The sequence below is a fragment of the Salvia hispanica genome, chromosome 4, assembly GCF_029641045.1.
Source record: "Salvia hispanica isolate PSC_SH4W2 chromosome 4, Shi_PSC_v1, whole genome shotgun sequence".
NCBI lineage: Eukaryota > Viridiplantae > Streptophyta > Magnoliopsida > Lamiales > Lamiaceae > Salvia > Salvia hispanica.
In genome coordinates this window covers 45,319,952-45,344,077 of record NC_142695.1, presented here as the reverse complement: position 1 = coordinate 45,344,077, position 24,126 = coordinate 45,319,952, and the positions used below count along the sequence as shown (strand labels likewise).

Sequence of the window (24,126 nt, the reverse complement as noted above, 5' to 3'; positions counted from 1 at the left end):
ACTTCATATCAATTAGTACTATATCATTTTATCAAACAAATAATTTAGATTTGAATTTATTCATATTCTATTTTATTCCAATATTCCTTTCCAATTTACAAAATACTATACAAGACTAATAATTATAGTGAATAGACTTGACAAATTGGGTACCCGCGGATACCCGATCCTGAAATTCTCAAAATCCAATACCTGATACTCGACTCGAATTTGATTTCGGATACCCGAATACCCGACTAGAGTATCCAGTTCCAACTATAATTTTGATTTAAAAAAAAAATTTAACTATAAACTTTTAGAATTTATTTAATAATTATTAAATTCAAATTTAATACTTACAAAGTTGAAGTACTAATATTAATGTAAAAATAACTACAAACTTTTAGAAATACAAAATTCTTATAGTAGCTCGAATTTAAGAGAAAATAACTACAAACTTTTAGGAATACAAAATTCTTGTAGTAATTTAAATTTAAAAGAAAATAACTACGAATTTTGAAAAATAAAAAATTAATAAGTTATACATTAACATCTTTCATCCATCCACCATAAGTCAATAACTATCAAAATTCATAAGTTCAAACATTCATCCTTTATAAATATCACAATTAAATAATTCATAAGAATCGAGATCTAACAATAATATCATCAAAAAATCAAAATTATAAATATCACAAGTCAATGTAATTAAAAAAAATTAAATTACATATCTTATATGCTAACTATTAAGTATTAATCAAATTATAGTTAAGAAATTAAATTATATTTAATTATAATAAAAATATAATTTATTAATTTTAGAAAATAAATCGGATAAATCGGATAATTTGGGTATACCCGATCGGATATCAGGTAACCTGATACTCGATAATCCAAAATTCTCACTACACTCGATACCCGAAAAATCGGGCTTCAGGTATCTAATTATCCGACTTTTTCGGGTTTAGATATCGGGTATTGGATACCCGATATCCATTCTGACAGGTCTAATAGTGATTATACACCATAACTAAGTGTCAATACCCGATATCCATTTTGACAGATCTAATAGTGATTATACACCATAACTATTGTCACTTACAATTATTAAAGTTATAAAGCATCATACGAATTCACTAAAGAATATGCTAGTGATGGTAGTAACTATTACAAAAGCATTATTATAATTTATATACCATATCCTACGAATATTCCAACATAAAATAAATTCATAAGCTGACGTGGAAATTTCCTGCCACGTGTAATCCGGCATGGCACGAGAAACCCCAAAGCGGCAGCGGTTAATCGCATGTGGATTCAAGAAAAGCGCGTGTCCAACTCAAACGGCCTCGCGCGCACTGGCGCCAAGCACACGTCACCCAAAGCCAATCACAGCCCGCCACGTAGGCGTAGAGTTCATCCCCGATCTCTGGTTGGATTCCTTCTTAACAATGGAAGCAACAAATCCATCCCCAGATTCCACGCTACCTAACCCTTATTTGAATCGGTTCTTCATCGGTGGGCTTGAGATTATTCGCAATAAATAATCTCCAGCCTCTCTCCTCACATTCGCCTCGTTTTCCCCTCTCTCTCTTTAACCGATTTCACGCGTAGAGGAAGTAAGAATGGACGCCGCTGCCATGGCTCTCCAGCAACCGATTCGCTTTCCAAACACCGCTGCTGCTTCATCGTCGACGAAGGAACTCGGGAATTATGCTGGTAATCTCGTTCGATTGCCGCGGGGGAGGACTAAAAACAGAGTATTGTCCTCTGGATTCTGCGATCGGGGCCATCTCCAATACTATAGCTCTAGCTTCGATTCCGAGGAGGGGGTTTCAGGGAGGAGGATGAGTGTGATGAATGGGAAGGAAGTGAAGAGCGTTAAGGAGAAGTCGGTGAAGAAGATGAAGAAGAAGCAGTTGAAATTGCTTAAGGGATTGTCTCGGGATTTGTCAACCTTTTCTCAGATGGGATTTGGAATGGATTCTGATAGCTCGCTCGTTGATCAGATTAAAGGAAACATGATCACGGTATGAATTCCTTCAAAATCCTCCTAATTTGAGTTTAGCGCATCAATTTGATTATTTGATTTCATCAGAGTTATTTTTCAGTTTCACCAGTTCTTCAATCATCCTAGGGCTTATTTAACCAGTTAACCTTTTCAATTTCTTAAGAGTAATCACTTTTTAGTTTTACCAAGTTCATGTCAATTATATTAGGTCTTATCTAATCAACAAATTGAGCTACTAGATTTGATTTACCATATAGACAGAGTGTTTTCTTATGTTGCAAATCGAAATTGATGCTGATTTGAGCAATTTACGTCTCTGATTGCAGGAAGCAACACAGCTTTTGCTGGAGCAGCTGCAGAAGGTGAAGGCAGAAGAGAAAGAAGCGAAAAAAAGAATCAAGGAAGAGAAAGCAAGAATGAAGGCTGCAGCTAGAGCACAAATTGGGGCTAACTGCGAGATGTCATCATCATCAAGTTCTTCCTCCGAATCAAGCGACAGTGAATGCGGAGAAGTCGTCGACATGAGTAGCCTCAAGCGCGCAACACCTACAAAAACCATCTTACAAGAAGCCAAGGTGGTGGTGGAGGAGGAGACAGCTCCATCATATCCAGCTCCGATCATACCAACCATTCCACCCTCGTTCGAAGCTGATGCTGCACCGGCCTCTCTTCTCCCCTCGCCCGAGGAGGAGCAGCCTAGCACTTCAAGCAGAGTGCAGGATATAAGCTGCTCCGTTGCTCCATCTTGCTCGAAGAAGATTGAGGTGTGTATGGGAGGCAAGTGCAAGAAATCGGGCGCCGGTGCTCTGCTGGAGGAGTTCAGGAGAGCTGTGGGGATTGAAGGTGCAGTCTCAGGGTGCAAATGTATGGGGAAGTGCAGGGATGGGCCTAATGTGAAGGTCGTGGGGCAGGAGTCGTCGAGCTCTTTGTGCATTGGTGTAGGGTTGGAGGATGTGAATGTGATCATGGCAAATTTCATTGGTGAACATCAGCAGATTGGTTTTGCTGCTGCATCTTGATGGATTTTTAAATTTGTTAACTACCTATAATTGTACAGTTATTTTTTCATTAAAAGTATGTGGTGATTTGAATTTTTGAAGCTTTGGTGTGAGAGATTTCAATTCATTCATTTAATCATTGTGCTCATTATTGTTTTCATTATACCGAATTTCGTTAATCAGTTAAATAAAAAAATGTCTGAATCTTTTAACCAAGGCATTGGGTTTTATGGTAGATTACTTTTAACAAAAATAAATTTGAATATGTTGTGCAAGTCAAACTGTGGAATAGGTCGTCATAGAACCTACAGCTAAATATTTACAATAATAGTGTAATGAAGTACTAATAAACTCATTCAAATCAACCAAGGCGCCCAGGTCAAGAACGTACAGCAATATAATAATCTCAATTAAATTACCCACATACCGATCACATAACGTTGATTTATTTTGATTTTTATCATGTGATTAACGAGATCCATCATGAATATTAAGAATGAACCGTAGAATAGTTTGTCACAGAACCGACAGCCAAATATTTAAATTCGTCACGTGAAATATCATGAATACTCATACAATTATATAGTAGCATATCAACGACTCAAAGCAAACGAGGATGGAATTTGTTTTTATTCAAGAGCGAACTACATAAATGGTACCTTATCTTTCATTTTTGCACGTAAATGGTATCTGATCTTTATTTTATATCGTTTTTGGTACCTATAAATCACATTTTTGGTACCTAATGTAATTATTTTCCCAAAATACCCTCTAAACAAATGCATTCTCTCATTCATGTCATAAAGAATATTTTGGGCATAAATAAAATTAGTACCAACAGTGATATTATAATATCTTCTCTCATTCTCCTCTCTTTATACTATTATTTTTAATCAATATTAATATTATTATTTTGATGTTTGATTAATAATTAATTTATTTTTTATATCATTCAAATATACTTAATTATAATTATAGATATAATTATATTTAATTATTATACTAATATTATATTATTATTATTGTTATTTTACATTAAATTAGTAACTTATTAACTTAGCCTTAATAAAAATTTAACATTGTGAATTGTATTCATAATGATATAAAGAGTTGAATATTTTTAGTTAGGTATTTCAACCTTAAAATGAGTATAAAAAATTTAATAAAAAAATACAATTGATTTAATTACTTAAAATAATTAATTTAATTAGGCATTTTGTTCTTGATTTATATTATTAATGCAATTAGATGTATGTATAAAACACTAAAAAGAAAAGAAGAAAAAGAAGAGAAGAAAAATAAGGAAGAAGAAACATAAACTAAGGAGAAAAAGAAAAAAGAAAGAAAGATAAATATTTTTAAAAAAGAAAGGAAAAATAAATCACATATTTGGTACTCCTAATTGAAATTTCCAAAAATATCCTTTGTAAAAAAAAATCACATATTTAACACCCATGGTTATTTTTATCATGGGTACCAAAAACGATATAAAATAAATATCAGATACCATTTATAGTTCACTTTTTCTTTAATAACGAGTATTTAAATATAGTAACAAAATTAAATTAGTAGTACAGCACAAGAAATTAAATATGGATAACTGTAATGGGCAGATCTAATCATATAACAGAAAGCATAGTTGTCCTTTTAAGGGCCAAACAATCTGCAAGTAGTGAAAATAACAATTTATTAGGCGAAAAGAGTCTAGTTCATTATTTTTGAGTATTGATTCATATATGCACCTAAATCTTACCTTGCTTGTTAAGTCTTGCCCTGTTCTTGCAATGAGCTCTCTGCTTCTCGACATATAACCGATAAATCTATATGGATACACCATAATGTTAGTAAATCAACGTTGTTTTTTAGACATCGGAAGCTTTTTCACTAATCGTATTCTCAAAACACTTGTAAAACATCAAATAATACAGAATCAATTTTCACATGTAAATTGTAAATACAAGTATAAGGGCCACTATATTTGAAAAGAAAAATAACAAGTTCAACAAACAACTATCACAATATATGAAAGATGGGGTTCATGACAAATTTCAAAAATAATAAAAACTATTTGATGACAATATTATGCAGTTGAATAGTGATATTTAGATCCCGACCTCTTCCACTTTGTAATAATGAGGAGCGACCTCAAGCAGCCATTCTGGTTTGAGTTCAGTCACCTGCCTCATGAACTCCTTCGTCGTCAACACCAATTCATGGTACATCACCCATCGCGGACACACCTCTGCTAGACCAGAACTCGGGTGGATACACGCATTCTGCTTATGTTTCACAGTCACATACCCGTCCCCGTGCTTCTGCAACCTAGCAGAGTGGGGGAAGAACCCCGATGCTATGGCCTTCTTGATCGCATCCAAATCATTCACATTTGACAGCAGCGGGATGCCAGCCCGTGCCACTAGCCTCTCCAGCTGATCACGTATATCCCTAGCCCGCCTCATGCTCCTCCCCTGCACATAATTTTCATAGCACCATTGAGATGAGAAATTGTTTTCCTTCCAAAAATTGTACACATTGAGAAATGCAATGTGATCTCCCACGTCTCCCATGTGGAAACTCCTACGCGCGTTGTCTGCTAGAATTTCCTTCCCCTTAGGCCTGCAAAAGATCGAATTCCCAACAGAAAGCATGCAAGAAATCGATATGATCTCATCACAACAACCATATTTCTCAGAAGCAACAATCATCTTAGATAACATTGGATCAAGAGGGAATTCGGACATAACCTCTCCAACTCTTGTCAACTCACCTCTCATGTTCAGAGCGCCAAGAGCATAAAGAAGCTCCAACGCCTTAACCAAAGCTTCAGCCGGTGGAGGGTCCATGAAGTCGAAATGCAGCAGATCATCAACACCGTGGCTCTTGAGAGTCAGCACCACGTTCCCCAAATTAGTCCTCTGTATTTCAGGCACGATGTTTTCATCCAATTCATTAGCAAAAGTATAAGCAGTATACAACCGGAAGCATTTACCTGGACCCGTTCTACCAGATCTCCCAGCCCGTTGATTCGCTGATGCTCTCGTGATAGGCTCCACCACCAACGACTCCATTCCCACCCGAGGACTGTATGACTTCATCTTGGCAAAGCCACAATCCACAACATATTTGATCCCATCTATAGTCAAAGATGTTTCAGCTATGTTAGTTGCAAGAACAAGTTTCCTTGCCCCCTTTGGAGTAGGAGCAAACACTCTAGCCTGCACCTCTGGAGGCAAGTTTGCATAAATTGGGCAAATTATGAGTTCAGCCATTTTTGCTCCTACCTTTTTAATGTTTTCACTAACAATTACCTCTGCCGCCTCAATCTCCTCCTGCCCTGTCAAGAAAACAAGGATGTCTCCGTCTCCGGCCTCCTCCGTGGCATGAATTTGAAGAGCAGTAGCAACAGCAGCAGCCAAGTAATCTGGCTCCGGTGCCCTAGTGTAAAGTATTTCAACCGGAAATTTCCTTCCGGGAATGGTGAAAATTGGGGCGGAATCGAAGTAATCACTGAACTTGATTGCATCGAGAGTTGCGCTGGAGATGAGCAATTTGAAATCGGGACGAGCTCGAGCAACATCCTTGAGCAAACTGAAGAGAATGTCTGTATTGACTGTTCGTTCATGTGCCTCATCCACCATTATCACACTGTAGCTCGCGAGAATCGGCTCTTTGCGAAGCTGTTGACGGAATTCGTGGAGTAACCTCCCATCCGTCATGTATTTCAGAACCGTCTTCTTCGATGTCCGGTCTTCGAATCGAATCGAGTAGCCGACTTCGTGCCCTAGTTTCACCCCCTTCTCTCGAGCAACTCGAGCGGCAACGCTCATGGCCGCCACGCGCCGCGGCTGCGTGCATCCGATCATTCCTCGCCGCGTGTATCCCGCCTCGTCGAGAAATTGAGGTATCTGCGTCGTCTTCCCGGAGCCGGTCTCACCTACGATCACAAGCACCTGGTGATCGTGCACCGCCTTCATCAACTGTTCCTTGTAGGCGTAGATAGGCAAACTCTTCCTCTCGCTTTCCAGCTCTGGCAATGGCGATTCTTCCTCAATTCCATCACCGCTGTCGATCAATTCCGTCTTAACAGAGTCGATCTGATGTTCAAACACAAGCTCGTAATCGAAATTCTTCTTCTGATGTTTCATAATTGCTTTTCCGAATTGGTGCTCCTCCCAAGCTGGATCTGAATCTGAATCGGTGTAACGCTGCAATGCTGCATCGAATCCCTTTCGGCGATTTCCATCATAAGATTCAGGAATCCTATATTCTTTGGAGCAATCGATTTTCTTTCCAACGAGATCGAGATCGCAGATCTGTCTCTTCAACCTCTGGTCACTAGTGAGATCGACGCCTTGGAATAAGTATTCCTGGTCTTGTACATCATTTATGAGTTGTTCCAGTTTCTTCTTCTCTCTCGTCTTCAAATACTCCTGCCTCGACCGCTTCCTCAGTTTCTCAACGTGGATTTGTTGCTTCTCATCCGGCTGCGGTTGTTGTTCTGATTTAGAATGTCCTTCGCTTATTCCCATCATCAACGTCCTTGGAGTTTCCCCTGCTTTAGGCGGCGATGGAGGCGGGCAGTCGCCGTCCTCTTCATACGAAATTCTTCTCCCCTCGAGCATCTTTGACAGAATATGATTTTTGAAATGTTAAAATTTGAAGGTGATATTGTGATAATCATAATATGTATAGGAATGGGGTTCCTCACTTTCTTGGAACCCAAGATGAATTTGTATTTTCCTGTACGACATGTTTTGACAAGTTTCGTTCCCGCGCATTTTTTAAATGTTTTTTTCATTATTTTTGTTTTTGCGCACATGCAAATTTGACAAGTCAATGATGACCTTGGGGATCAAGCTAACGTTACATAACTTTTTCAAACTAAAATTTTTTGGAATAATATGAATTTTAATGTGCCATTGGTAACTGGTAAGTAAGAGAGATATAAAATACTTTCTCCGTTTCAAAAGAATATACACTCTTTCATTTTTAGTTCGTCGTATAAAAATATGCATTTTCTAATTTCAGAAAGTTTTTTTTTACTCAAATGAGGTGAAACTCATTATCCACTAACAATATTTTAATTATTTTTTTTCTCTAACTCTCTCATGCTTTACATTAAAACTCATGTCAAATTCAAAGTGCATATTCTTGGGATGGAGGGAGTAAAAAGTAATGGAAATATTATTAGTGGAGAATGAGTCTCATCTTATTAAATATTATTAGGAAAAAAAAATCTATAATAGAAAGTTTTAGTTTTAAGAGATCAACTAAAATAGAAATAGTTTCTAGTTTTAAATAAGAGATATTCTCTCCGTCCCACATTTGGAATCACTTATTGTTATGGCTTGAATTTTAAGAAAGAATTGAAGTGCATAATAAATGAGAAGCTGGATCCCTTCCCTTGCTGTGGTAAAAACACAGCAGAGGCTGCTGTGTAGTAATACGTCGACGTTTTGTGCCAAATTTTACAAAACTTTAACTTTTTCCAAAGTAGCTTTAGTACATACTGCACTAATAAGTCACTAACTAAATATATTCAGTGCATTGCCGCACGCACTAACTAATTCATTGTATTTCGGTAATTTAAGTTGAACAACAATTTTATTTAAATAATGATTCATAAGCTACTGATTAAAATATTATATGAATTACTTACTAATTAAAATTTCAGAATCTTATCTTATAGTATTAAATTGGATGCTCATTTAAATTTTATTTGAAATAATAATTAAAGCTTATTGGTTGCAATTAGTAGCTACCAGTTCTAGTTATAATTTATTTTAACAAAAAAAATTATCAAATTTTAAAAAGTGATTATGTATTTAAATTTATAAATCTCATTTATAATATTACACTAAAAGTTAAATTAAAAAATAATTGAAACTCCCTTAGTATTATTCTTTAAATTATAGTAGTAACTGATAGCTCATACTCTGGTACTCCCTCCGTCCCATAAATTTTGTCATATTTTGATCGGACATGAGTTTTGAGATATGTAATGAAAAATGAGTTGAAAAAATTAGTGGAAAGCGAGTCCTGCTTTAATATATTAGGTTGATATTAAAATGTGAATATGAATGAGTAGGTGAAATATGAGGTCTACTACAAAAAAAAAACGTAAAAAGTGAAATGTGATAAATTTTATTGGACAGACGGAAATGAAAAAATGTGACAAACTTTCTAGGACGGAGGGAGTAATTTAAGATTGACTTCTTGATGCTCTCATAAAATTCAAAATTTAAATCTAAATCATAATTTTTAATTTTTTTAACCGTCTCAAAATGCATAAAATGGAAGCTAATATGAAAAAAAAATCAAGTATGATTGATTGATAATGTTGATATATAAAAAATTGTTGTGATTTTGTTGCCATAATATATTTTTTTATTTTTCCATTATAATTTCAACTTTTATCATGAGATAAATGAAAAAACTGAAATATTTTAGTATTAGAGTTTTAAAGTTATGAAATTGGCCAAATTCAACGAATAACTATAATTTAATAACTATTATCACTAAATTTTAAATATAAATGTATTTTCAAATTTGATAAATTTTTAGTCCAAAACAGATTATAGATAAAATTTTAATTACTACACATGAATTTCAACAAGTTATTATTATTATTATTATTATTATTATTATTATTATTATTATTATTATTATTATTATTATTATTATTATTATTATTATTATTATTATTATTATTATTATTATAATATAAGTAAAATCACTAATCAATAAATTTTTAAATACTCTGATTTCATTGATAAAAAAAAATTATGCCTACTACCTACATGTATACTACCGTGGCAAGTGTAAGATGAATCAAATTTTAAATACTGAAAATATGGAGTTAGTGCGGTATGTACTGAAGCTTCTTTGGAAAGAGTTAAAGTTTGTAAAATTTGGCACAAAACGTCGACGTATTACTACCACAGTAGCCCCTACTGTGTTTTTACCACAGCAGGGGATCCAGCCCCAATAAATGAAGTGAGATGATGAAGTGTGTAATAAATGAAGTGAGTTGGTAGAGTTGGTTGAAGGTGGGTCCCTTTTGACTTTTGATTTTTGTTTTGATTTATTTTAATGTAGATAATGACATTTTTATGTAATTTTGATAAAGAATGAGGTAAAATTGTATGACAAAATATGAAAAATTCTAAAAATGACTCTTAAACTGGGACGGGCTTTTATGGCAAAAAGTGACTCTTAATTTGGGACGGAGGAAGTATTAAATATGCTAAATGATTGATTGTATTGAAAGACGTACTTTGTTTTTTTAGTATAAGGAGAATAAAATAGTTGTTTCAATTGCATAGTGTCATACTCCCTCCGTTTCCTCATAGTTGAGGCGAAACTTTTCAACACGGAGTTTAAGAAATGAATGTTGAGTGTGTTAAATAAATAGATAAAAAAGTAAGAAAGAGAAAAAAGGTAGAGAGAATAAAGTAAAAAGTGAATAAAGTAGAGAGAATAAAGTAAGAGAGAGTAAAGTAAGAGAGATGAAAAAATTACTATATATGGAAATGACTCAACTATGAGGGAACTTCCCGAAATGGAAAAATGACGCAACTATGAAGGAACGGGGGGAGTATATTAATACTTCATCCGTCTCAAATTCTCAATTAAATTGAGTCTAACTCTCTCTGTCCCCGATTAAGACCGGACACGGATTTTAAGAAATGTAAAGAAAAGTTGGTTGAAAAAGTTAGTGGAATGTGAGATCTATTTTTTTATATTGGTTTTATAATAAAATGTGAGTGAATTGAGTTAGTGGAATGTGGGACCTACTTACTATTTATGGTAAAAATGAAGTGTGACTCTTAATTGAGGACGGACCGAAATGGAAAGTGTGACTCTTAATCGGAGATGGAGGGAGTATTTCTTTTAGGACGTCTCATTTTCTTTTTTGACAAAACATAAAACACTTAATCAATCTCACTTCATCACACATCGCCTACTTTATCCTCTCTTATCTTTTCTACTTTCATCTCTCCTATTTTATTTTATTATTAATTAACTCGTTAAATATAATTTCTTAATCTTTGTGTCAAAAAGAAATAAGCCTAACTTATTTTTCGCCCATGGCGGCGGCGGCGGCAGCATCATCATGTGATTTGGTTATAGGGGTCATAAATATTAGTGTCAGGGATTTGTGCTTGTTTAATCAAATATTTAAAATATAAAATACGAAAGCCCAACTGCGACCATCGATGCTCGTCAAATTTAAACCGGAATTGAGCGGATCATTGCTCGCTAAAGCCGTTTTTTAGTGTTGCAGTACCCGGCCGTATATTTAGATGGATTCATATTATCATTTCTTTTATATAAGGATTTTATAAACTAATTTCGTAAATATTTATGTTTTGATATTTACATCTAATTGTGCTTTCAAGTTTCAAAATCAAGTTACTAACTGTAGTAGCTTGCGACCTATAATTAATCATCAATACATTCCCAAAATAAAAATCATACTAATGTGTTCAATGCGTCTCCATTTCAAGTTGAGACATATATTAGGACACGCATGGTGTGTGCTTCTGAATTATGTTGGTATGTAGGTGAATAGATATTATTAGCTTCTGAATTATGTTGGTATATAGGTGAATAGATATTAATGTTTCACAATTTCATTCTAACTCCTATAATATCTAACGTAATTAATAAAGTGGCATAGAATTATACCGCATTTATAAGTTATAACAGACTAAGACAGATCAATCATCAAAGTCTCATATTCCATTCTTTATTCTCAACATTAAACATCACAAAACATCAAATGAAAGACATACATATAATAATTAATACTATTACCGTAAAATTAGACACAAATTATCTAGCATACTAATAAATAAGTACTCCTAGTCAAGGCAAATTATTGACTTCATCATCTTCAAACTCATCTTGAGTCTGATATCCTTCACCATTGAATTCATACGCATTCTCACTATTTCCAAAGAAATTCTTGTTATAAAATTTATTTTTTGTATCACTCATCCCGCCACTGTAATAGTTGTTATTAGGATTGGAGTTGAAGCTGCCCGTGGATTCCGGAAAGGTGACGTAAGCCACCGGATTGTAGTTCCTGGGGAGGCGCTCGGTGGAGGGGATGGTGGTGGAAGGAAGGGATTGGGAGGAGTCGCGGGCGTAGAGGCCGTAGTTGTTTTCGTTTTCGGAGAGGAAATCAGCTTGTTGGGCGGAGGCTTTGTTGAAAAATTGGCTATCTCTTGCATGAGTGAGGAGTGAGGATGAGAGTGTGATAAGGAGTAGGAAAAGATAAAATTGATTGGTGGAGGCCATCTTAAGAGAGAGAATTGATAGTTTAGTGTTTTGATTGTAACGCTTGCTTCATTTATAGGGGGCGATTTCTATGCCTAATCCTTATTACAATATTTACTAGTATGTATTTACTGAAGTAGATGGATTGGGTTAACCATGCGTGGGTTTAGTGGTGTGGGGCATGAAAATACAATAGTATGAGGAAATACAATGCATGTGCCACTACATATATTTGTTGCATACAACTAACTCTTTACATTGTTATAACATTGTTGGGTCATAAATATAGCTCTAAACTTTTTCTTACCTCACTTCCATCAATATTAAATTTCATCGACTGTACTTGCCATATGCTCATTACTAAGGGTGTCGATGGTCATATTCAATCAGAAACAATTAATTCTGATCATGTGCACATTTTGTAAGTGTGTGTTATTTTTATAGCTAGAGTAGATCATGAATATGCTTTTAACATCTCTAGATTAAGTCGTTCCAGCAAAAGACCTTGTACACAATAAGCTATCAAAGTAAACATCGCATTATTTCAAATACAAGATTAAAAAAAATAAAAAGTTCAGGAGCGTTCCCTTTTCTATCAATTTAGTCATGATTCTGTGAACATTGATTTTTTTTTTATCATAAAGTAAACCACTATATCAGTACAAATACTCAAATTACTTTATCTTATGAGTGTGGGAATGGAAAAAACACAATACTTAAAAAATAACGTGGGAAAGCATAAACCCCAATGTTTTAACTGGTTGAATTAACAATACGTACTTAAAAGCTATTGTCTAAAACGGTTCTCTATGACCAGCATCAAACACCAAAGCATTTTTTCCCACCTCAAAGAAATGTGACTATATAAGAAGCAGTCCTACTGAAAGATGTTAGTATTCTGAAACTGCAGAACCTTCCAGTCGGCCCAGCCATGAAAACTCAACTTCTGACAGTTGAAGCAATGCACGAACCTTCCAGTCGGTCCAGCCATGAAAACTCAACTTTTGACAGTTGAAGCAATGCACGAACGAAACGCTAATGAAAGCTTTAATATTGGAAATATCCTTAAGATCTTCACAGGAAATGACCAAGGTAGTCCCTAATTCCAAAACCAAGATAGTCCCTAATTCCACAGCATTTTCCCGAAGATATGTCCCTATCGACTTCCTGGCAGTTGCCAGCTGATCATTTTACTGGACAAAAACGTGACTAGAGAATTTCATATGGATTAACATATTACCTCTATCCGCAAGGCCATCTCTGTTTCCAGCTAGCTAAATTGTGATAGTAGTAACATGCAAGCCATCATTACAGGGAAAACAACGAGAGATGATGCCTAATTGGCAGATTGAGTTAGCTTTGGGATAAATGGTAGAAACATTTTTGTGGCAAGCAGCAAAGCTTAGATGGGAGAAAGTTCAATAACATAATTAAGGAAAATATCGTACCACAAAAAATACAACCTCCTCGTGAGCAAGAGATGCAGTTAGTTCATGGCTCTCGATTGCATGTCTTACAAATCCTTGCAACTATAATTCAATACGTGTTAGTTTATAATAGTAACAACTAGGAGTAACAAATAAGCCAAAGGGCAATGCAACAAGGTTTTTCATATTCACAATCTTCTGTTGATAGTCAAGCTCAATTATATTCACTATTGGATTTCAATTAGGCAAATATTATGTGGCAAAATAGTATGAGCAAAAATTCGCTGAATTTTAAATATACTTCTTGAAGAAAGTAAATATCTGCAAAGATGCATCAAGAGCTAATAAATTAGTGGGACGTGTAGGTACTTTTTTGAATCAAGCTACAATAAACTATTGTTTTATCTTTTGTGAAGCAGTTAGCCTATTCAATTAACTCACAGTTAATTACTGAAATTCTTATTAACTTTAACAGAAAAGCCCACAAATCAACAATGTCCGAAACCAAGGCAGAACTGGCATAGAAAGTAAGGGGGCCAGTGAACTCCTTCATAAGTCATAACCAATAGTTATAAGCGGAGTTTTGACCTGGCTCCGGATCTATTATAAAATAAGTTATGCCAATGGGTTAGGTCAAGGTGATTTACATCAGTTTGAATTAGTTGAAATAGTTATAAGCTACCACATTTCAAGTCAGGACTCAGGAGCTGAATAAGTGTAAGGACACCTAGGTCCTAGATCAGAACAAAAGGAAAATTTTTGTGGAGAATATCCTCCAATCGCTCACACATACTATGCAACTAAACAGCAGAAAATTACCTACAATTTAACAATATATCATGTTAGTATGAAGCTTGCAAATGCAATTGAGCAGCAAGGAATAAAGTCAATACCTGATAATGGTAATGCTTCGCAGCTGCAAATGTCTGAAAGGCTTTAGATTTCAAACTAGAAAATATAGATCCATCTCGCGGGACATAAGGATCCAAGATCCCCATCAGTGATTTGCAAAAATCACTGTAAAGATTTATAAAGAACTACAGAACAAAGAGCATCATTCTCAACTTGCATATTCAGACAAAGAGGAAAAAGCGGGGAATGGAAAAGATTGAGACTCTACAAGCTAAACAGTAAAACTTTTGTCAATAGAACTTGACTAACAGTTCTGTGGAATTGGGAAGAAGTAGATCTTATAGATTAAATTATTAAGGAAACAAATAGTACCTTAACAACTGGGCATCTTTTCCAGAGTTCCTTTCTAATTTTTGATGTCTGCACCTGTAGGACAAATATGAATGTGCAATCGATCCATAAAGTTGTTTTTCATTATGTAACTGTACACACACCTTGCGAGAACAGGGACGAAATTCACAAATACCTCCACCATGTAAAGAGCCTGCTCAAATTTCTGAATTTGAATCCATTGTTCTGTTACAATTTGAGATGTCTGCACACAGAATCACGAATAAGGAGAGGTAAACAATGCTTATGATCTACTGACCAGATCCCTATATCGAAAAATTTGCCTCCTATCTATAATAGCATTTGACACCTATGCTGAACTGGAATAGCACATACAATCTCATCTGCTTCCATAGTTGAAGGCACAAGTTTTAACAATTTTTATAAGTACGAGTGTTCAACGAGAGCCAATTTTCTGTAAAAAGATGTGTTCATTCAGGGAAACCAAGTTATAACAATACTAAGAATGCAAATTAGATGCACTTGTCTCATTTGCCAACTGTAGGATTGCCATCATATGCATTCTAAACATTCTTGAAGGTTTATTAGACATTTTAGCACTCATTTTTTTGGATTCTTATAATTCACCTTGCTGAAATAAAATTGGAAAATGGCAGAAATGTCACTCAGAAATAGAGGATTTCATCTGCAAATAATTCACCTTGCTGCAATAAACAAGATTCTAATAAACCATAATGGACCAACCTCTTCAACTTGTGAAGCAACTGCTTCTAACCTTCTTTCAGCATCCAATGCTTTTTGCTCCAAATCGTAGATTTCAAAGTTTTTCTGACGAGAGGCTGCCCAGAGAAGTCTGACCTACATACAACACATTCATTTGATTCCATCTCCAAAACCATAAATCTAGCAAACTATTCTAAGTTCTAACAACTAGGATGCATAACATATCACTACTAGATTAAACAATACCTCTTCCTCAAGAGCACTGAGCTTCACATCATTACGCGACTGATCTTCCTTTAAATTGGACAGCTCGGTTTTTAGACGATCAATCTCTGATGAGAACTCCTCGATTCTCCTCTGGCAATCACCGAGATACTGAGTTCTGGCGTTTAGATCTCCAATTTTTTCCTCGAGTATGGATTCTGCAATTCAGAACTACAGCAGCTCAGTGACAAACCTTAATTTCAAATGAAGCATGATAAATCGCTCAACTATTGGAATAGAGAATACCTAATAGCGCGAATTTTAGCTTCGCCTCTTCCACATGGCACGCAATAGACTTTTTGCTCCCGTGATCGGAACAAGACGGCAGTGATACAGTAGCGGCCGGAGAATCGACGGCGTTGGATGCAGTTAGAGAGAGAAAGAAAGAGGCAAGAAGCAGTAATAACGATCTTGCCATCGCAGACTGAGTTGAGCAACTCCAACTGTAGCTCCGCTCGTCAGATTTTGTTCAGTATGTTTTGCCGAATTGAAGAAATAATTTTCTCCCATATCCATACCTTTTTCATTTTCTTTTTCTTTTCTATTTTCCCCTAAATGCGGCAATAGGGGTTCAAATTATTTTGACCATTTTCCCATAAACTTCAAAAATAGAGGTTAAAAATTATTTTCCCCAATTCTAAGTTTTCCTAATAGAATTGGTACTACATGAGTCGTCTGGAATACATAAATAAGAATTGAATATTTCTCAGTGATTTAGCTTTTGCACTTTGATATAGGAATTTTTTCTTTCTCCCATAATTCAGGAAGTTTGAAATATTCGGAACTTGCGTCAAAGCTAGCTTAAGTTCTGATCATTATTTTTGCGTCAAAACGTAAATCCTGATATATATGACACCAAACTCAACAATAACAGTGCATAATTTTTCCCTTACCAAAATAAATAAACAATAAAATTAAATATCCAAAAGTAGTGTAATCATGTTAATCAGTTTTTGACTAAATAATATACTCCGTAATTAAGCTACATGTAATATATCAAATGGGGATGGTCTAGATCACATCCTCTAAATATTATTTTTTCCTCCCTCCATCCAAAAAATAGACTATTTTTTTTTTCATTTTAGGTCATCCCATAAAATTAAACAAAGTCTAAATAAGGAAAGCTTTAAACTACTAGTAATAACGTAAACTTCGCAATCCACTAATTACTTCAACTACATTTTTTTCTTTTTCTATCTTATTTTATTAATTGTATATTAAAACTTTGATATATACAACTTTGTTAATTTTTAGGAGATGAAGGGAGTATTAAATATTATGACAACAAAAATTATTATTTAGAATTTAAACCAAATCGATGGTTTATCCTAAGAAATGCCTCTTTATCCACCGCTCATTCGAACAAAATTGTTGGCTGCAAATTTTGCTGGACAGATAGAAACAAGTTAACAAAAATTTCACTCCTTTTAGATACTATCGATCATAAATTGGAATTCATTTTTCCATTTTAGTCTATCAATAAATAGGAGTCATAATTCAACTACCTTATTCCATTCATATTTCATTAACTTTTTTTCGATCTACTTTTTTAAAACTCATGTCACTAAGAAATTGGATACCTAATGGCAGACGAAGGGACTAAGAATAGAGCCGCATATACAGACGGAGTAAGTAATAGTAAAATACAAACACACGAAAAAAGAAAAGAAAATGAATTATGGGCACTTGTAAGCTGGAAGATTAATGGTTTGTGAATAACGAACACGGAACATTATGGCTGTCTGATATAAGTATGATAAAACTAAAATTTACTGATTACCCATTAATAGTAATACCGTTCGAATTAATAAGAGATGTAATCAAACATATTTAGCTCGCAAATTACATTGGACATGAAAATCACACTTGACATAGAGTTAATACTATAATCATGCTTTCTAACAAAAACAAATTGCAACCAAAATAAATAAATAAAATGAAACTAAAAGATTTGGGATTTAATTAGTTATCATTTGGTCAAAATCACAATCTAAATGAAACAGCATGCTGTAACTGTGTTGATGGTGAGGAAACTTTGGACAAACTACTCCTATTAATATTATTATTACTACATTTGCTTTTAGTTTTCTCCTCTCTTATGAACACTCCCCATGCCATTGCAATGATCTAACACAGCACTTGAGCTCATTTCACACTGCTGTCTCTGCCTCTTTGTAGTATTTTTTCAGTTTCAATATGATAATCTAATTCCCACCGACCACTATTATTGTTTTATCATCCACTTTGTGAACCCTCAAATGAATTTTATATTTAACTTTATCACATTTAATTGAGTATTATTCAAAATTGAACCCATAATAAGCATTTGAGAGAAGCTTGAACTTGCATTATTTGACAGTACAAGCTCAATGCCATTCAGCTGCAATCGATGTCTAATGAATTTCTGAGGTATAATGTGGATTGTGGAATAATAATTACTACTCCCTCCGTCCCAAAGTATTAGACCAACTTTCCTTTTTGGGATGTTCCAACATATTAGACTCGTTTCCTTTTTTAGCAAAAAGCATCTATCTTATTTTATTCTCCACCTACTTTTTTCTCTCTTCTCTCCCCTACTTTTTCCCTCTCTCATACTTTACTCTCTCCACTTTAACTATTTAAATATCAATTCCTTAAATCATGTGCCCAAAAGAAGTGAGTCTAATACTCCGGGACGGAGGGAGTATCATTTTTACATTGAGAATTAAGATCCTTGGCCAATGCTAAATCTTTAAGTAGTACTCCGTAGTATTTTTTGCAACCGGATAAATTCCACTCACACACAAAATATTCAAATTGACTAAATGTCTAAAACAAGCTACATCATCGTTTCCAACTTTATTTTTATCCTAACACAAACATAATAATCTACCTCTACCTGATTATCCATGTTTTGTAGAATCAATCTTGTCTTCTCTTTTTATTTTATCCTTATTCTATTTTATCCCTTAAAAATAATATTTTCCACTTCAGAAAAAAAACTTTTCCACATACTATAAAAGCTCTCTCACTCCAAAAAAACTGACTTCCCACTCAAAAAACAAACCCACCGCCACAAAAATGCATCACCTCAACCGCCGCTTCCACCTCCTCCTCATCCTCATTGTTTCTCTCGCCCCCTCCCTCTCCCTCACTCTCTCTCTAAACAAAGAAGTCCTCTACCTCCAAAAGGCGAAGCTCAATTTCGACGATCCAAATGCCGCCCTCTCCAATTGGAACCCCCACGACGAAACCCCATGCAAATGGAACGGCGTCGTCTGCGACTCCTCCTCCTCCGTCGTCTCGCTCGATCTCTCCTCTTCCAGCCTCTCCGGTCCCTTCCCCTCCGTCCTCTGCCGCCTTCATCGCCTCTCCTCCATCTCCTTTTACGACAATTTCATCAATTCCACGCTCCCTGACGACGATCTCGCCGATTGCCTCGCGCTCCAGCATCTCGATCTGGCGCAGAACTACCTCACAGGCGCGCTCCCCCGCCGGATCTCCGAGCTAACGAGATTGCGGTATCTCGATTTGAGCGGGAACAATTTCTCCGGCGGAATTCCGGCGAGCTACGGAACCTTCCAGAAGCTCGAGGTGCTCGCATTGGTGGAGAATTTGCTGGAAGGGGTAATTCCGTCATTTTTAGGTAATGTTACGACGCTAAAGATGTTGAACTTGTCGTACAACCCGTTTTCGCCGGGTCGGATCCCGCCGGAGATAGGGAATCTGACTAATTTGGAGGTGCTGTGGCTGACACAGACGAGTTTAACCGGCGAGATTCCTGACTCGCTGGGTCGGCTCGGTAGGCTTGTTGATTTGGACCTTGCTTACAACGAGTTGTCCGGTTCGATCCCGCCTTCGCTGACTCAGCTGAGGGCTCTGGTTCAGCTCGAGCTGTATAACAACTCGTTGAGCGGCAAGTTGCCAAGCGGCGGGTGGTCGAATATGACGGGGCTGCGGCGGCTCGACGCGTCGACGAATGAATTGACTGGGAGAATTCCGGTGGAGCTGTGCGAATTGCCGCTCGAGTCATTCAATCTGTATGAGAACAATTTGCACGGCGGATTGCCGGACGTGATTGCTGAGTCTCCGAATTTGTATGAATTGAAGCTTTTTCGCAACCGGCTGTCGGGGGAGTTGCCTTCCGATCTCGGTAGAAACTCGGCATTGTGGTGGATTGATGTTTCGACTAACAATTTTTCAGGACGGATTCCGGAGAGTTTGTGTTACAACGGCGCTCTCGAAGAGCTGTTGCTGATTGAGAACTCCTTTTCCGGCGAAATTCCGGCAAGTCTCGGCGAGTGCCGGAGCTTGCTCCGTGTGAGGTTAGGGCACAATAATTTATCCGGCGACGTACCGGCCGGATTTTGGGGGCTTCCTCACGTGTCATTGCTTGAGCTGATCGGGAACTCGTTTTCCGGCGGAATTGCGAAAACTATTGCCGGAGCGTCGAATTTATCTCAGTTGATTCTGTCAGAGAATAAGTTTTCAGGCAATCTGCCGGAGGAGATAGCATTTCTGGAAAACCTATTGGAGATTTCCGGCAACGACAACGAGTTCTCCGGTACGTTGCCTGTCAGCGTGGTGAATCTCAGGCAATTAGTGAAGCTCGATCTTCACAACAATGCGTTTTCCGGTGGATTTCCTATCGGCATTGATTCATGGAAGAAGCTAAATGAGCTGAATTTAGCAGACAATCAATTTCATGGTGAAATCCCGGGCAAAATTGGGGAATTATCCGTTCTAAACTATCTGGATTTATCGAGAAACAAATTTTCCGGCGAAATCCCTGTTTCATTGCAGAATCTGAAGCTGAATCGTTTCAATTTCTCGTATAATAATCTCAGCGGCCACATTCCTTCAGATTACGCCAAAGCCATGTACAAAGACAGCTTTATTGGAAATCCGGGTTTGTGCGGAGAAATCCAAGGATTATGCAACAGCGAAGATATAAAAAACAAGGGCTACATTTGGTTTATCAAAACACTATTTGTTCTAGTTGGAATTCTACTCATATTTGGCGTAGTTTGGTTCTATATCAAATACAAGAAATTCAACGATGTCAAGACAAATCTCGAAAGTTCAAAATGGACGTTGATGTCTTTCCACAAGCTGGGATTCAGCGAGAGTGAGATATTGGAAGCTCTGGATGAAGACAGCGTGATCGGGACAGGGGCGTCGGGGAAGGTCTACAAGGTGGTGCTGAGCAACGGCGAGGCCGTGGCTGTGAAGCGGCTGTGGGGACCGTCAAAGGCCGGCGACGACATCGAGAGAGGGAGCATTAGGGATGATGGTTTTGATGCAGAGGTAGAGACTTTGGGGAAGATCAGGCATAAGAATATAGTGAAATTGTGGTGCTGTTGCACTACAAGAGATAGTAAACTCTTGGTTTATGAGTACATGCCTAATGGAAGTTTAGGCGATTTGTTGCACAGCACAAAGAGTGGGTTGTTAGATTGGCCGATCAGGTTTAAGATCGCCGTGGATGCCGCTGAGGGGCTGTCATACTTGCACCATGACTGCGTCCCTCCGATCGTCCACCGTGACGTGAAGTCGAACAACATATTGCTCGACTCCGAGTATGGAGCTAGGGTTGCTGATTTCGGCCTGGCCAAGGTGGTGGATGTTGCTAGTGGCAAGGGCACCAAGTCGATGTCTGTCATCGCCGGTTCGTGTGGCTACATCGCCCCTGGTTAGTCCGTTCATATCCAATGCCATATTCGTAACTTCACTTTTTCCCATATGAAATAAATGTGAAACATTTTATATGAGTTGTGTAATTACTTACACTTTTATTATGTGTAAGTTCAGTTTTAGGTGCCATGGGAGTCGTACATAAATCATACTACTAATAACCTTTTATGATAATTGTTAAAATAAATAAACTAGCATGAAATATGTGCAAAGCAGGGCATATGCAATGTAGCAACACTAATTTTGTTATTGGATTCTATCTCAACAATTTACTACTAATGGTAGTTACTATATTTACACTGTCATCAATAACTAACTAAATCACCATCTTCCACTTCAGAGTACGCTTACACGCTTCGAGTGAATGAGAAGAGCGACGTCTACAGCTTTGGCGTAGTGATTCTTGAATTGGTGACCGGGAGACTCCCTGTGGATCCCGAGTTTGGTGAGAAGGATCTGGTGAATTGGGTGTGTTGGATGTTAGATCAGAAGGGGGTCCTCAGTGTGATCGACCCAAAACTCAACTCTGGCTACACAGATGACATCTGCAGACTGCTCAACTTGGGGCTGCTCTGCACAAGCCTGCTCCCGACAAAACGGCCCTCCATGAGGCACGTGGTGCAGATGATGCAGGAGATCGGGTGTAGGAGCCTCCACAAGAACGTTGTTAAACAAGTGAACTGACGCCCTATTACTGAGGAGATGGCTCGAATCATGGCAATGTGACATGATGGATTGGGATTAGATTTAATTGCTATATACATCTTGCAACTATTTTTTTTCAATATTGAGAAGTATAGAGCCAAGAGATCATACTAGTTGTGACTGAATCGTGCTTTATATTCTTTGCCACTTAAAATTCACTGTTAATTGGCAGTGACAGTGAGAGCTATACCAAACCAAGGTGATATTATATTTCATCCATTTGTTTTCAGTTGTTGAGAATGATGAATAGATGCCCTTCAATGATGATATATTAATAGTATTGTATTGTATAGTATAAATTGTTAAGAGTGATGGAGAGTTTTGAACCACCAGTTGGTATTCATTAATATTTAAATACTACTATATTAATGAAAGAATGAAAAATGGATTTTTGAAGGGTTACTTATTATCGATAATGCATATTAAGTGAGATTTGAAGGCCAAAAAAGAAGAATGTAAAGACTTATGGAGAATCCTATTGGTTGCTTTGAAAATGAATGAGATCGATTACTATATGAGGATTCTTTGAAAACTCCAATTATGCATCTTACTGCTGAAATCACAATAAAACTACAGAGTGAGTCTTGTTTACAAAATTATTTGTAATTTTAGTTACTCCTTTTAACTTTAGATCTGTTGCAAATCAGATTCAGTTTTAAAATCTCTTCTAAGTTCTAAGTACGGCGGAAGTATAAATCCAAAATTTGAGATTTTAAATGTAATGATTTCTTATGGATTATGATTTATGGGTGGTGTTAGTGATGTAAACGATTCGAGAAATTAATTTTGGAGGGCCCGTGTTCTTAAAGAAGACCCGGCCCGTAGGGCACTAATTACCCGACAATATACATGTCAAGGCACAGAGTAGTGGGCCTGAAATGTAATTAAGCCCATTAAACACCTGCATTCGGTCTGGGCCACATTTTCTAGTCTACTCTGAGGGGCCCAACCTCTTGGACTTGAATGTAGTACAGCTTTGACTAAATAACAAATAATGTTACTAGTATTTTACAAATTGCATATTAAAACCTATGCTACTCTTACTTTATTAACGAAAAAGAATATTAATTACTTAGCGTTTAAAACAAAAAGTCATCGATGATTAGTTTTCTTTTTTTCCCATTTAACTTTTTTTTTGGAAGTACAAAATGTTAAGCCTATCTTGATTACAACTAAGATCGCCGCTTGTGCAGAAATGAGTAATACATAAACAATAGAATTAAAAATATAACCATATCTCGAAACACAATTACAAATTAATGAAATGATATTCATTGGATTTATTGATCTAATCATCTTTTGTGGCAATATTTTTTAAATACTATAGAAAATATATAGGAGTATGATAGTAATTAGTAACATACACATGGTGTAGTACTTGGTAAACAAAATAAAATGTATACAATTAAACTGCAATTGAAACATCAAAATTGGGTAGAATTAAAGCTTATTCGAATGTAGACAAGCGAATCAATTCAAGAATGTAATTAAGTAGGGCAAAGAAAAATATAGGAAATGAAAGAGAAAGATACTTTGGTTTGGAGAAGAAGTGTACGCCAAGAAAACAACTAAATACAAGTCATGTTTGGTATAATCGACCTGTTTGTTACTTTCACATTAGTTGGTATGTACGTATAATTTCACATTTTATCTACACATGGAAATTGGAATGGAACAAACTTTTGTGTTACTCCACCTTCACATTGCCCTCTATCTCTCTCAAACTTCTTAGGTAAAAAAAAAAAAAAAAAGAGTTGAAACGTCCTTCGATCATTTAAGAATCAGTGTTGCCTCATATCCACTCTACCTCCTTTTCATTTTATTACTCATTTTACAAAATAAATATAAGTGGAAGACA

The 24,126-nt window shown here is 36.3% G+C and overlaps 4 protein-coding genes and 1 pseudogene across 4 annotated transcripts; 2 read left to right on the top strand and 3 right to left on the bottom strand.

The window, feature by feature from the left end:
* Positions 1-1,459: 1,459 nt before the first annotated feature.
* Positions 1,460-3,089, top strand: LOC125196152 (diacylglycerol O-acyltransferase 3). The gene is made up of 2 exons (XM_048094546.2): positions 1,460-2,009; positions 2,317-3,089. The coding sequence occupies exons 1-2, from the start codon at positions 1,605-1,607 to the stop codon at positions 3,007-3,009; spliced, it is 1,098 nt and encodes a 365-aa protein (XP_047950503.1). The 5' UTR covers positions 1,460-1,604; the 3' UTR covers positions 3,010-3,089.
* A 1,847-nt stretch (positions 3,090-4,936) lies between these two features.
* On the bottom strand, positions 4,937-7,650 carry LOC125192911 (pre-mRNA-splicing factor ATP-dependent RNA helicase DEAH1 pseudogene; annotated as a pseudogene).
* A 4,063-nt stretch (positions 7,651-11,713) lies between these two features.
* On the bottom strand, positions 11,714-12,311 carry LOC148929274 (uncharacterized). Its single transcript, XM_089069574.1, has one exon. The coding sequence runs from the start codon at positions 12,292-12,294 to the stop codon at positions 11,860-11,862; it is 435 nt and encodes a 144-aa protein (XP_088925700.1). The 5' UTR covers positions 12,295-12,311; the 3' UTR covers positions 11,714-11,859.
* A 618-nt stretch (positions 12,312-12,929) lies between these two features.
* LOC125192466 (myosin heavy chain-like protein) lies at positions 12,930-16,426 on the bottom strand. Its single transcript, XM_048090045.2, has 9 exons — positions 16,137-16,426; positions 15,873-16,048; positions 15,648-15,761; positions 15,079-15,147; positions 14,925-14,978; positions 14,594-14,737; positions 13,722-13,802; positions 13,514-13,609; positions 12,930-13,440 (listed from the first exon to the last, which is right to left on the bottom strand). Exons 1-8 carry the CDS (start codon positions 16,306-16,308, stop codon positions 13,544-13,546), a joined length of 876 nt encoding a protein of 291 aa, XP_047946002.1. The 5' UTR covers positions 16,309-16,426; the 3' UTR covers positions 12,930-13,440; positions 13,514-13,543.
* A 2,515-nt stretch (positions 16,427-18,941) lies between these two features.
* On the top strand, positions 18,942-22,537 carry LOC125192871 (receptor-like protein kinase HSL1). The gene is made up of 2 exons (XM_048090540.2): positions 18,942-21,561; positions 21,904-22,537. Exons 1-2 carry the CDS (start codon positions 18,951-18,953, stop codon positions 22,245-22,247), a joined length of 2,955 nt encoding a protein of 984 aa, XP_047946497.1. The 5' UTR covers positions 18,942-18,950; the 3' UTR covers positions 22,248-22,537.
* The last annotated feature ends 1,589 nt before the right edge of the window (positions 22,538-24,126 follow it).

What these genes read in the sequence shown, in the direction of transcription:
- LOC125196152 (XM_048094546.2), top strand. Translation starts at nt 1,605, where the DNA reads ATGGACGCCGCTGCCATGGCTCTCCAGCAACCGATTCGCTTTCCAAAC. An exon ending in TTAAAGGAAACATGATCACG is followed by an intron (nt 2,010 to 2,316) that starts GTATGAATTCCT and finishes CTCTGATTGCAG; the next exon opens with GAAGCAACACAGCTTTTGCT.
- LOC148929274 (XM_089069574.1), bottom strand. Translation starts at nt 12,294, where the DNA reads ATGGCCTCCACCAATCAATTTTATCTTTTCCTACTCCTTATCACACTC.
- LOC125192466 (XM_048090045.2), bottom strand. Translation starts at nt 16,308, where the DNA reads ATGGCAAGATCGTTATTACTGCTTCTTGCCTCTTTCTTTCTCTCTCTA. An exon ending in GCTAAAATTCGCGCTATTAG is followed by an intron (nt 16,049 to 16,136) that starts GTATTCTCTATT and finishes TCTGAATTGCAG; the next exon opens with AATCCATACTCGAGGAAAAA. An exon ending in AAAGATGCCCAGTTGTTAAG is followed by an intron (nt 14,738 to 14,924) that starts GTACTATTTGTT and finishes TTTGTTCTGTAG; the next exon opens with TTCTTTATAAATCTTTACAG.
- LOC125192871 (XM_048090540.2), top strand. Translation starts at nt 18,951, where the DNA reads ATGCATCACCTCAACCGCCGCTTCCACCTCCTCCTCATCCTCATTGTT. An exon ending in GTGTGGCTACATCGCCCCTG is followed by an intron (nt 21,562 to 21,903) that starts GTTAGTCCGTTC and finishes CTTCCACTTCAG; the next exon opens with AGTACGCTTACACGCTTCGA.